At 39.6% G+C, this 14,274-nt stretch overlaps 2 protein-coding genes across 7 annotated transcripts in view; both read right to left on the bottom strand.

Annotated features, from left to right (window-relative positions):
- The window catches only part of ect2 (epithelial cell transforming 2), a 40,184-nt gene extending 38,091 nt beyond the window's left edge, over positions 1-2,093 (bottom strand). For all 4 annotated transcript variants that reach the window (XM_041041215.1, XM_041041213.1, XM_041041214.1 and 1 more), the window contains exons 1-3: positions 1,783-2,093; positions 883-1,049; positions 330-409 (exon numbers count right to left, since the gene is read on the bottom strand). In XM_041041215.1, the coding sequence (XP_040897149.1) occupies positions 330-409; positions 883-1,015 (213 nt within the window). In that variant the 5' untranslated portion in view covers positions 1,016-1,049; positions 1,783-2,093. The remainder of the gene's footprint in view (positions 1-329; positions 410-882; positions 1,050-1,782) is intronic.
- An 8,950-nt stretch (positions 2,094-11,043) lies between these two features.
- mcf2l2 (MCF.2 cell line derived transforming sequence-like 2) overlaps positions 11,044-14,274 on the bottom strand; it is a 100,017-nt gene continuing 96,786 nt past the window's right edge. For 2 of the 3 annotated variants that reach the window (XM_041040195.1, XM_041040194.1), the window contains exon 31: positions 11,044-14,260. In XM_041040195.1, the coding sequence (XP_040896129.1) occupies positions 14,169-14,260 (92 nt within the window). In that variant the 3' untranslated portion in view covers positions 11,044-14,168. The remainder of the gene's footprint in view (positions 14,261-14,274) is intronic. The other variant, XM_041040196.1, reaches the window with a different exon arrangement.

Here is a 14,274-nt window from a genome sequence, read left to right on the forward strand (position 1 = left end):
CTCTGAGATATACTACACTAAGTAGAAAGTCGTATTCTATAGACGCAATAGCCAAAAAAATGTGAAACAGAAACCATTCAACAATATCATCAATTTTCCAACCAGTCACAGGCACCCAGCTTTGTCAGTAATGTTTGTATGATTATATAAAAAAAAAATTAAATTAAATACATGTATACATTATTTTACTATCACAATTATTTGTATTCATGTCTTAGTTATCAAATGGAGAAAAGCAATGATGTTAACTTAGATTGTGGAGGCTTGCCACCTTAAAAGAAGCCAGTGGACCACAATGGACCTTCAGGGTTAGCAGAGGAATGATGTACCTGCAGTGCTTTGACCAGTGCTCCATTTCTGCCTGCTTCTCCCACCAGAACAACCCTGGTCTCCACTTTTGGCAGCATATCTGAGAAATCAACGGAGAGACAGAGTGAAAAAGGAGGAAAAGGGAGAAGGCAATGAGACAGAGGTACACAAAGAAGAATTGGGAAAGAGATAAATCAAGGAGCAAGTCATCTCCTGGAGGTGATGCAAGTTTTCTCATTTTTACTGATAGTCTGGGCTAACAGGCAGACAATACACCTTTAGACCTGATTAAGAGCAGAGTGGAAAAAAATGGTTGCATTGAAATTGGGTAATGAATACGCAGGTAACAGAAAAAGCCAATATATGAGCTAACTGAATAAAAAGTTCCTAGCTTTGTGGCTGATTTTTTTTTCACACAGGTATTACCTACACTGAAATTAAAAGTCACATATGGTATATCTGCATTTCTTTTTAGTAACAGAAGAAGCTTGTTTTGGGCATTTAGAGATTACACAGATTTAGAGAAGTAAGATGAAAGGACAGAACAAAAAACAGTGACCCCTGTAGACTGACCTTCCCCATCTTCACATGCCATGCCCAGAAATACATGGTCCTTGGTGGTTTCGGCGATCCTTGAATCATAAACCGAAGAATCCACCAACAGACTCCGGGTTGTCCCTGAAGTCACTATGCTGCTGTCAGCCATGGCAGGAACCTAAGGAGGCACCAAACTGTCCAAACTATCAAAAGTTACAGGGAATGAACAGAGAGAGAAACAGAGGGAGAACACGGTGAGAGGAGGGAGAACATATAGCAACAAGGAAGAAAAGGAGAAGGGTGACAACTGTCAAATAAAGGCAAGAGACAACACTTGGCATGACTTCAAACACAATACTGAGCCTGGCAATTCAACTGGAGAGAAAGCAACATGTTTGTGAGCTGTGAGAACTTTGGTAAAACTAGGCAAGGTGGATAAAAAGTTAACACTGAAACTTTCAAGTTGTTAGGTGGTTTACTTTGGCAGCTGCCATAAAACAGCTTCTGCAAGGCTCGATGAAAAGTAGTTGTCAGTGCAGATTAGTTGCATATGTACAAAAATCTCTGTGTAAACAAAAACAGTAAAACTGATGGGTACAGATTTTTAAAAAGAGCAGAGAAAAGTATAGTGGCAGACACGTCAAAGAAACAATGAACGACTATTTATCCTAACTAAACAAACTAATTAAGCTAGACGACTTATGGATACAAATGAAGTAATGTTACCTTTCTTTTTCTTATGTTGTCCTAGGCTTCGTAAATGTAAAACACTAAATTAATAAGTCAACTGGAGAATTAGCTTTAACGCTAGGTCAGTTAACGTTAGCTGTTTTCACCACGGCACCAAATTTCCTTTACATAACATCACCGGAGGTTAACTAACGTTAAGTGCTTAGTATGATACGGAAAAAGAAGCTTAAAGTAGAACAAACTTACCGACTGCTTTGGAGTCTAGTACTTAAAAGGATAAAATTGAAAAGAAAACGGAGCTATCGGAGCTAAACTGGCTTCTGGACCAGTCGAATTTAACAAGCACTCCAGCTAACTTAGCTAGCTACCGAGCTAGTAAGTCAACAGCACAATGAAGTTTTCCTGGTAATTCCTCTTCAGTCAGAACACTCTTCAAAAGTATGTAACATGTCCCCGTTAAATGTCAAGTCTGGTATCAATGCATGTTGCCCTCTATACGTGAAAACAGTCCAAATTCCCGAAATGTAGCTGCAGCTTTAGTTTGTTGATAGCAAACAACTTCATAATCGCAACGAGAAGGTGTCAGCCTGCTGTTAGAGCTCAATTCAAAAAGCAAGGACAACAACGGAGCCGCGCGCTGATTGGGCAAGAGTGACGGAAAGCCAGCGGCTTCCGCCCGTCGAGGCCGCTGATTGGTCCAGTTATTCAAATTTCAATGCACATTTGGTATGGGACCTTCAGGTACTGTCGGAAATATTTTATCACCTTGTAGGTAGACTGTGTTTATAAGACGAAAACAGCAACTCATATTTTTTTGGGCTGGGGGGCATTTTACTTTATTTTAATTCAATTCTGAGAGAATAATTTATTTAAAAATAGCCCAAGGATGTACAGAGAAGGATATTTTTTAGCTTCATCACTTCATTTATAATGCAACTCAAAGGTTTATTTTATTTAGGGTTTTATTTTGCCGCTGCCCCTGTGAAAGCAACATTTACCAAAAATGCTTATGTCCATTTTCTCTAACAAAAGCACCTGACCTGAGGAGGCTTGGCAAGTTGCATTTAGTTAAGTCATATGGTGTAATTGACAAGGAGTAAATGAAAGCAAGATATGTGCAACCTGGGTTCAGGCTACTTCACATAGAAAAAAAAGGACGTGTAAAAACCTACTGGTATTGTTTATTACTAAGAAAAGGCAGATTCCTGATTTCATTAGTCAGTCTGAATCACTGCTTTCCAAAAAAACAAAAAAAAAAAAAAAAAACGATATTTCCTCTGCAGACCCAAATCATTTCGTTTGTTCATTCCACTGTAGAACGAACCATGTATAATATTTCTAACACTGAAAATCAATCAATCAATAAAATATCATAACAAATATATCATAAATTTTCCAGTGATAATGCATACTTTTGGTTAATACGTTGAATACCTGCCTTTACGTTGATTTCATATTTGCACATTGTGCTACTGTATCTATAATATTCCTATAGAGACTTGTGGTGTTTAATGAGCATTATAATGCCTGTGCGGTACTTTAATCTTTTGTCTCCTAGTCGTCCTAAAATAGGAGGATGTATGTATATGTTTTTAAGTTCACTATGAACATTGAAATACACAACTTTGTTACAGAATCACTATAGTCTTTGCCTAATACTTACAAACCCCTTTTTTGCTGTTCCTGAAACGACACACCCAGTTACATTTGTGCAGGTGATGCTTCTTGGAAGCAGTTGTATCTGTACACTAACCTTATCCATAATAAAATATGCGTGAGATGTTTGGATTTCACCTCTCAGACAAAGGGGAGATGAAGAGCATATTTCCACAGGGGTTTTATTTGAAAGTGTAAAGCATGATTTCTAAAAGCCCTGGAGCTATGTGAACTGGCTTTTGTGTCTCCAGGATTGTAAAACAGAAGTGTGTTCAGCACACCAACCGATGATGAATTCCAGGCAGACAGCAGCCCCTCTGTTTTTGGTAAGGCACATACACATGCAGAACCCATCCTTTATATTGCCACATTAGGCAAACAAAATCCAACCTTTTCTCTCCAGATATTTTTTGTAATATTTATCAGTACAGGTACAAAAGTATGAACCAGTGCCTTGTACAACAGTACTTATAGCCTAAGCTACTTTGCAATGCCTGTCTGATATTGATAACCCAGGTCAGGCTATCTGCTGATATCAATTCCCAATCCAATACCAACACTCTCTTCTCCCCACATTTAATATCTGTATACCTGACTGCATGGACGTCATTCAAGCATTTTTAGAAAGTACTTAAATCTGAGTCAGCAGCCCCACATGACTGAATCATTTTTACACATGGACTTTATATGGGGAAACAAAATGTCATTCATCATGGACCAAAGTGTAACATAGAACAGACATTAAATATGAAGTATATTTTTTTAATAATCACAAAAAATGTGCATAATAGGACAAGTGGGAAAAAAAACCCCAAAATAACTGTAAACTAAAACTCAAAACTGTAAAGTTAAGTTATAAGAGATACAAATGTCCTTAGGGGAAGAGTGAACTGTAAAAGGCAGCTGGCTGAGTGGCGGAGGAAGGACATTTGGATGAAATTATCCACAGAATTGTGAAAACTAGTGTGTGCTATGTCCTAATTGGGCACGACTTAGCAACATGTCAAGCACTGTTACATTAGCAGCAACAGCTTGTCACATTAGCAGCTGACTCAGCTGTAAATAAGGTGCAACAAGGTGCTTGCTGTAAACATAACTTTAAACAAATGACTGGTAGTTTATTTTGCACAGTGCAGATTATTTAGCACAGGGGGTTAAAATGATGTGTACAGTTATAACTGTGCATGTGGTGGATGCAGGTCTAAGGTATTGTCTGTGGGAAATAATGACTTGGTCTGGGTGTTATAGTTCATGGGAGGGGATCAGGGGTGTTGGCCTGGATGTGCAAGCTGTTCTTCACAGCTTGAAGAAGCTATTGAAAAGCCTGTGCACAGCCTCTGCAGTGTGTTCACAGGTGTCTTGTATGGAGGGGAGAGAAGTATTGATGCTCTTTTCAGCTGTTTTCATTGTCCTTTGTGAGGCCTTACAGTCAGAAACCTTGCAGTTGAGATACCAGTGAATCAAGTAGTCAAGATGCTTTAAACAGCAAGTCTGTAGAATGTAGTGAGAATGGGGGGAGAAAGGCTCACCTTCTTCAACAATGCAAACTGAGTCTAATCCTTGGAGTGTTCCAAAATAAATTGCCTTATATGTTTTTACATGGTGGACAAACCCAGAGAAACTGACTGAATGAGTACTGAATGAATACATACTTCCACTTATCCAGAAGACGTCAGTCTGTAAGCTATTTCGTCACAGTCACTGATAAGGCCCACCACAGTTATGTTAAACCTAATAATGTAGTTGTAGCTGGATAATGAGGTGCAGTCGACTGTCAGCAGTGTGAACAGGAGTGGGCTGAACACACAGTCCTGGGGAGTGCTGATGATCAGAGTGGTGGTTCTGTCGGCGTAGAGGACTGACTGTGGCCTACCAGTGAGGAAAACTAGGAACTAGCTACAGAAGGAGGCGTTGAGGCCCAGCTGGGTCAGCTTCACAATGAGGTGTTGAGGGATGACTGTGTTGAAGGCTGAACTGAAGTCATTGTATTGCATCCTGACATAAGTGTTCTTCCTCTCTTAAGTGGGACATTGCTGGACCTGGAGGGCAGATGTTACCATATCATCAGTCTCTCTCTCTCAAATTGAATCGGACTAGTGCGGACTAGAAAGACCGATGCATAGGAACTGATGAAGCCCCTTGGATAAGAGGCGAAACGTCAGTTAGAGAAAGAGAGAACAATGACCTGGATGAATGAGAACATTCACAGACACATATCATCAGTAAATAAAAAAAAAAACTTTCTTTTGCAGTTAAATGCAAAAAGAGCAACATAAAATACATATTTTAAAAAATACTCTTATTACTAGGGGTGTTAAAACAAGGTTCTTGTTCCATTTACATCCCTCATGTACGAAAAGTACAACATGCAGGACAAGGGTGACCGGACTGACATGTTTGCTGTGCTGGCATTCCTGCCAACAAGTTTCTCCACTGGCTGATGACATTTTTTTTCTACAGTAGAGGTAGCATTTACCTAGCTGTCAAAACTCCCAAAATGTAGCTTACAGATGCCTTTGTGGGTTACATGGTCTCTCAAGAATGTCATGCTTCCTTTAACCTCAGATACATTGCATTTACAAGTGAACAATAATTTTATTAGTTATTAATACCAGATGTAATGAGGTCTTACTTTCACTGCAGCAACATACTACTCAGTAAACCATTAGGTTAACATGGTTGTGTACCAGTGGCTGGTTTAGGTACAATCATTATCTGATTTTCTATCTTCTGACTTAAGATTCTGTGAAAGCATGTGTGATCTTGTTACAATTTGCAATAAAATCCTGTTTCAACCACAAAAATGTCTAATTAGAGAAGCAAGACAGCATCAAAATGCTATGCCTGTATAAGACTTTGACCCTGATTTAATCTCAATTCTCAGACCAAACCTGAGGCCGAAGATAGCTGCATGATGATGCAACACCTGGCTGGAGTTTGGAGCATGTTCCTCAACTTTCTGTGCTTTGTGAAGGCATCGGTTTTAACAACAGAAATACAACAATCTGTCACGTTGTACGTTCAAACACACACAAAAGCATGTAGACACATACACAATGATGCAATCAGACAGACACAAAGTTAAAAAGACAAATACACACACACACACACACACACACACACACAGTGGCCTTTTGGGAAGCAGCATGCAGCCTGGAGGATAGCGAAGACATTCACTTCCAGCAATTCCTTTGTTTTTCTTCTTCAGTGTTGACTTTTGTTGTGAAATCCTTAGTATGCTTGTCGTATTCCTGGGGCTGTTGGACAGCTCCTCCACTCATCTTACTGACACACGCACACACAGTCTCTGTCTGTCTTTCTACATTCAGCCCTCAGGAGGTTCACTGTGTGGAACAAAGCTTTGTCAAGATATCATCCTTCTATCCAGGTTTGTCCTCTCTCACTTCCTCAAACCTTTATATTTCTCGCTCAGTCCTCTGCTCTTTGACGCTCAGTCACCAAACACACACAAACATGAATAGACACAAAGAGTGTGTGAGATGCAAGCAGGCCACCATGCAGATATAAAACCAACCTTGTAAAACTTATTTTTTACATGCCATTTATGAGGGTGTCTTTATGGTGTAAACTTTTAGTATACAGCAAAGTAAGAAAACTGATTTCCAAAATACAAATTTCAGGATGAAGATGTTCATGCTATAACTTCCATCTTGTAACATGTAAAATGTGAAAGTGAGAGAACACTAACCCTCACAGATGTTTATTCATCCATGAAAGATGGACCTTCAACTTACCCCTCAGTAGCATATTGTTTAGATGCTGCTGACTCATGGGATGCACCAGTTTGAAGCCATTTTGGAGTAGAAGCTGAATAAAATATTGCAAATGACTGCAATGCAGTACTGAATATATATTTGGAGTGAAAATTTGAGTAGACAGACAGTGTTCTGACCTCTGAATATGAAGTGGACAATCAGTGGATCAGTCCATGCTGATAGAAGTAGCCATTAACTGCACAACAAGCGAAGGCACTTGATGACCACTAAAAGGCACGAAAAGTTTCTAGCTAAGAGTTTACTTTTAAGATCTTTTCAGAACTGCCAGCAGAGAGTCTGTCACAGACTTCATACAAGAAACAAAGTAAAATATGAAATATATATACAAGGAATCGCACACAGCATCAAACACTATCTGCATGTTGAGGCTGTGATATTATTTTCCATTTGAACAGGCAAATTTTCATCCTGTGATGTGGTAATTCTGGTTTTAATGGCCATGAAATCAGGGTTATATATTTTAGTGATTATTAAAAATATACTTCAGTGTGCACAAGTGGCGTCTGAAGAGCACATTTATAGTTTGATGAGTAATTCTGTCAGAAGGCTGAGATATTCAAAGTAGCAGAACTGCAAACTGAACTTTTCCAGTGTCCAAGTTGTGGAGAGTTGTTGAAAACATAATGCCCTGTATTACTGGGTTGTTTTGATTCGAATCTCCTCTGGTCTACCTCTGACTTAGGCTAGTTTTAGTGCTACAATGATTTGTGAATTACTCTTACACCAAAAACATAGTCTGTAAAATAAAGATATGATGCAGAGCTTCTCTTAACTCTGCCAGTTCGGAAACACATTTAGCTTTAAGGCCACAGCCACACCAAAGAGGAGCACAAGTTAACTGCACATCTTTGTGGTGTCAGAAGCTTTGTTTTGTACAGTAGTGACTACTGGCGAGGCTATTCAACTACTGTAGCTGGTAAACTAAGCACAAACATGTTTGAGAACAGGGAACTCCTTAAAAAAATGTAAGGATGTCCTCAAAAATGCTCCTGTGGCATCCCTACAGTATGATGTTTCAGTACCACACAAAAATACTGTGCTAATGTATCACAGGCCCTGTGGTAATGTACCATAGATTTATCACAGACTTGATCTGTGATAAATCTATGTATCACACAGCCTTTACAATGATCTACCAGAGATGTAACACACACTGCAGCCTTTTAGATGATGCACCAGACTGTAAACTGTAGACCACCTAAGAGTAGAGTAAATGGTAAAAATATGATAATTGATACACACACATACAATCATTAACATAATGCAATCCCTTGCCCCTTAACCTTCAAACAGCCATTTAAACCTGTGGGCTCCAGCATTTTTTCCCCACAAGTACTGTAGGCTATAGTGGGCTCCTGGTTTTTGGAATCCACAAGTTTCAGCATGTTTGTGTCCTGTCCACAAAAGTCAGTGTGTACATATTCACACGAGCCACACTCTCTTCCGTGCAAACACTGACGATAACGGATTATCAGCGCATTTTGAATGGAGGAGGAGAGGGTGGTTGGGTCAGGGTTCCCACAGATGAATGAGCCAATCATCAACGAGGAACATCAGTGTGGTCATAAACCTTGTTTTTTTCGAATTTGATGAGGCAAACACTGGGCCCACAGACCAGCTGCAATTGTGCAAAGGTTTGTGGGTGTTTGCGCAGCCCATTGCAAGGAGCATATTCCGCTTTAGGGTTTTAGCATGCTAACGCGCTAAAGCACCATGGATATAAGAACTAAAGTATAGCTGAGGTTGATGGGAAAGTCATTATACTTGCAGTATTTAATCATAAACCAATGTATTGGATTAAAAAAAATTGACCTTATTACAGTTTATCTCGAGATAGATGGGAATGATGGGACAACCACAAGTGTCAACTCATTTGTGGCACTAGAGGAAAAGTCATGGGATTAACAACAACAGTAGGATTCATCCTAGCAGCATTCAGTAGATACTTCAGTCAAACCCAGAGTGGTGCACTGACAAATCCTCATTAAGTCTGAGCTAAGCTGCTAGCATGGCTAAAAATCTTTATTGTGCACAGGTTGTTAGCAGCAGACATTGAGAGGAAAACCAATAAAATATGTTGACACACTGCTTCGCAAATACTATAAGTTTAATATAAATGTTTCCTTTTCATCATAAAAGATGTAATTGGGGTGGACATAATTTTGAGGAGATGGTGTGAAAAGTAAGCAGCTGTGAGCATCCTGATACAAACGGCAGCCTTAACTCATCTTCACGTCAGCGTCTGAGGCCAGACAGACAATCTGGAACTTTTTAAGACTTTATAACACCCAAGTCCTCTCTTTAAATTATGGTTTCATCTGGGTTCAGTGGAAAGCAGATAAAAACGTTAGCACCAGTCACAGACAGAGAGAATACATTATGCTTTAAGTTTAACATTAATAGCCCTTTCTCTTCTCCTTGAGGGGGGGAGCAGAGGCCTGGCTGGAATGGTAATGACGCAGAGGCACCGCTGCATCATACCCAAGAAGCCATTGATCACTGACAAAATAACAGAAATACACCAGGGCTTTTCATGATGCCTGTATTTCATCACATACTTCAACGTAAGGAAAAGCTATTTGCACTTATCACCTTGATAGCCATGTCTGCAGCAAAAGCACACAGACGCACAACAGTTTCTACCAGCTCCCCTCCTATTTGTCTTTTTCACTATCCTACCTAGAATAATTACATTTGATTTTAATACACTTTAAATCAAAATAAAACAAACTCCAACAACATGCAGGATTCTTCACCACCTGCTGGCACAGACTGAAATAACATTTGAACACAGAGATAGAGAACACTGTGAGAGATGTTGGAAAAGCATCACCTCTTCCATTCTCTTTATGTTCTATGCACAGTATTCTCCCTCAGTCTCAGGGCTTCTGCTTGTTATGTGCTGTTACAACGCAAGTGAAATGCTTGTGTTTTCCTCTTGTTCGTGGTTCTGCAATGACTATAGATGCACAGAGAAAGTCAGGGATGATGTAAAGAAATTTTTGTGTGATTGTGTGTTTGATGACTGGAAAAGAAAGCCTGTAAAAAGAAAGATGAGTTTTTGCAGCAACCACATGAATGTTAATGATTTTAGCAGCATTTTCTCTTTTTTTTGTCAAGCAGCAAATGGATGTGACTGGGACTAGAAAAAGGTGATATCTTCACCACAAATAATAGTTTTCAAGAAGGGACAACAGACGGGAAACCATGATACTTTATTGCTCTGCTGAATGTGGATTTCCCAGTTGTACTAACTTGTCTCTAAGACATACAGAGCCTGGGGACTGAGCTTTGGGCTTAGAAGTAATCTGTACCCTTCAATTATCCTTGAGTTTGTATCAAAGGAAATAAAAGGCTTATTAACATTTGGGTTTCATATTTGTAGTTCTGTTCCTTTGTTCTGTTGGTTCTAATAATAATCTTGGATTTTTTTTAAATCTCTCACCTGTTGTTCTTATGGTTGTTCTGCTTCCTCTCCTTGTGTGCTTTCCCGCCTTTGTGATCGTCTGCCCCGCCCTGATTAGTTTCACCTGTGTCTCGTTGTCTTCACCTCACTAGAGGATTCAGCCTCTGTGTTCCCTTCACTCTGTCAGTTTGTCTGCGTTGTTCCTGGTAATGTTCCCTCATGCTCCTGGTGTGAAGACTCCTGTTGTTCCTGTTCCTGTTTGTTTGCCGACCAATGCATCGATCCATCTGCCTTCTGGCTCTTCCTCTGACCTGTAAACCTGCCATTTGTCATTAACAGTTACTTCACTGCATCAGCTGGCCTGTGTGTCTGCCTTTGGGTCCTCTGCCTGTGCATTCCCTGCACCTTTTTATCAGATTAGCTCAACTGGTTATTGGTTAGTGGCTGATATCAAAGCCTGTTGACTTCTTGCTTTGATAGGATCTTTCTTTTTTTCAGAAGGAAGTAACATGGTCTATAAGAACTGTGGTCTAAAATGCTACATCTAGCACTTCTATGTACCAAGTTACATGTATTTTTAAGCTTGGAATAATAAATAATAGAATAAAAAACAGAGTGACAAACATCATATTGTAAATGCATATTATTACAATGAAGCAATATGTACATTACAATGACAGATACAATATACAGACTTCATACATTCTATAATATTGGTAAATTGCAATTAAATTGCAGCAGGATGCAGTACAACTGAAATATTTTTCTTACAAAGATACAATATTTTTCATTTAACATAAGATAAACATAATATACAGCATGTTCAAGAGGAGTCTTCTTCTTTACAATTAGACTGATATCAATGTAAATGACCTTTAATAGAGTTCTGCCCTCTGTTACAGATGGTAACCCAGTTAGCATCAAAGATTTTATGTCAGTCCATCTGACCACCTATCCATCCATCCATCCATCCATCCATTCACCCATCCATCAACTACCCATATGCATCAATGCATCATTCATCCATCCATCCACCACCCATCAGTCTACCTAGCTATCCAGTCATCCATCCCTCTTCGACCAGCCAACCCCCATCAGTTGAATCATCCATGCATCCATTCATCCGTCCACGAATCCGGCATCCATCCATCCACCCTCCTAACCAATCACCAGTCCATCCATTCACCACCCACTTACCTACCTACTCATCCCCTTCCTCCCTCCATCCAGCCATACACCCAGCCATCCACTCATCCACTCATCCACTCTCTCATGTACCTATCCTTCTAAGCATCATCTAGCCATTCATTTTTTGATTACTGAATACAGAGCTCAGGGTGCTTAAACTCTGACTGATCACAGTTACTTTCTGTAGCTTTCTGACAGAGTAACTAAGTCTTACACTGAGACATGTATTCAGACATCAGATGAATCATTAGCCTTTTGATATCCTTTTGGTTTCCACTTTCCATTTCTAATAAGTACAGACTGATTGTATATCAAAGGAGCTGTCATTTAAACTGTAACGAATATGAACTGTCTGGGCTCCATCCTGTGATGACAGGCCATCTCTTTGTAAATACAGTGGTGCTGGATGTTTCAGTGAATAGTCCACAGAACTCCATATGTCAGTAGAAACGCAATACAATGGCAAAAAGCCTCTGACGGAGAATGATGTAAAACAATACAGCAGTGATACAGAAAAATGATCTTTACACAAACAAATATGCAATATTAGACTGCACTGCAAATGTAAATAAACACTGATGTTTATTTACATTTACCGTAATCCCCAGCTGGCATTCAGTGTACAGTGTTATTTCCCTCTTTGAACAGGTGAAGCCTATGCAACTGATGTTAGGAAACAACCCAGGTGCTGCTCGCTAAAGAGCATTTCCCTGAAAAATCACTTGCAGGAAATAGCCAAACAGTTCCCTGACTCACAACATATGTTCTCAAAAAGCTTGCTAGTGAATATCCCATTATGTGGAGATGAGTCCAAGTAGCATAAAATGTCAGAGAGATAAATCTGTTTCCTAAAACATGATTTACACCAGCACCCCATCCATCTAGAGAGAAGATGTGCTGCAGCGATGCTTAATTTGCATCAACAGCCATTTGGCTTCTTCCGTCTGCTATTCACATGTATAAAGAATAAACTGAAGACATTATGATGGATTTATCTCTCACGTGTATTTTCTGCTGGAAGGTAATTTAGCTGTCATAAGCTAATAAGGGAAATTCTTTTAGAATTCTATTTTCTCACCTTTTGCACCCCTGGTAACAAACTTTCTTTTTTGTTTGTATTTTTTTCCCAGCTGGACCAACCAATACATTTATATGAACAATGAGTTAAATGACTGTTTAATGTAAAAGGGTTGCTTGTAGTAACAACTCCACAGAGAATTAGCACCCTGCTCTACAGCTCAGCTCATCTCTACAGGTAATGCTAGCCTCTTTTAGCTCATTGTTTTGGTTGTTTTGGTCTTGTTATTCTCATCGGCCTTGTTTCTGGATGCAGCAGAAAGATGCTTTAGGCAAACAAGATACTATACACATGCTCCACAGTATCCTGTTTGGCACCAGAAGGCAGACAAACAAAGTTAGTAACTGTTGATTTTCTATGTCTCTACATAGAGAATTTACCCAGTTATATTTCTCATAAGTTGGTGAAGGCCAAAACCCAGCTAAGGAGAGTTAACATGAGACTTACACTGGTCAGGTTTCTAGAAACAAATTATTTCCAATGTAACACCATGTCTGCTTGTTGTCTACTGAGGCAAGTGTTTGCTAATGTGTTTAGATATGTTGCCATATCAACTTTATAAGGCAGTTTCTGCCCCATGTGACTACAAACAAATAAACAGGATATAATACAAGTTCATTCCAGTCAGAGCAAACTATATGTTGTTTCGCTCCTTCAGTGCACAGAGAAGAACATATGGATTATAAATTCATATATGAAAGGGAGATATCTTTCAGCCTTTTAGAGCAATTTATATAGATAATCTGCAGGTCTACAGGGTGTGAGAGCTGGCACATTGAGAGATTATATCTGATATGACGTAACATTATGCAGGTACTCTACCAGGGCGAGGAAAGGCAAGCAAGATAACTTCTAAGTTCTTCTGGAGACTACAGCTACTGCGGAGCGTCTGCAGCTTGAACCTGAAAAGCTGAAGCAGCTGAAACGAGGCAGCAGAGGCAGAAGCTGGTCTTTAAAAGTTTTGCTTCAGCGCAGTGTAGCAGCAAAACAGGGCACCTTATCAAGGCCTGCTCACAACCAGCACATGGAATTTATCACTTTTTTATCCTATGGTTATCCAAGTCAAAAATGGGATTTGAGTTCAGGTATCCAGCCCAACCACAATGGAATTCTATTTTCTACAGTATGGAATCTGAATTCACCCACCGTTGGAAGTTCAGTGTCCACATCTCCCAGTCTTCAGTTTCCCAGAGACGACAGCTGGCTGAATGTAAAGTTTTAGGGGATACGCCTTTCCCATGGTGGCATTCAGTCATGTTAAGGTTCCAGCTTTTTCCACAGGCTTCACTGAGAATCTTCAGTGAATCAGACGTGAAAAACTTTAAAAAACAGGAACAGGCCGTATTTGTAGTCCAACAGAAGAACTACAAGTAGAAAACTAATAGTCATGGATATTTAAAGTCCAGCTTAGGAAATTACAGTTGAAAAACTAGTTAGAGTTATCAGTTATTTTTGTGATCCAATAAAACTGTGGTCCAACATAATGAACCACAATGGTCAGCTATGTTTATCTGCTGTCCTGAGACACACTTCCCCACGTACTGGCCTCAGTTTCGTCCGAGTCGGAGAGAGCTGCTGTACACAAATCAGTGAAGATATCTGGAAAAACAAGA

Source organism: Toxotes jaculatrix, chromosome 6, assembly GCF_017976425.1.
Source record: "Toxotes jaculatrix isolate fToxJac2 chromosome 6, fToxJac2.pri, whole genome shotgun sequence".
NCBI classification, from domain to species: Eukaryota; Metazoa; Chordata; class Actinopteri; family Toxotidae; genus Toxotes; species Toxotes jaculatrix.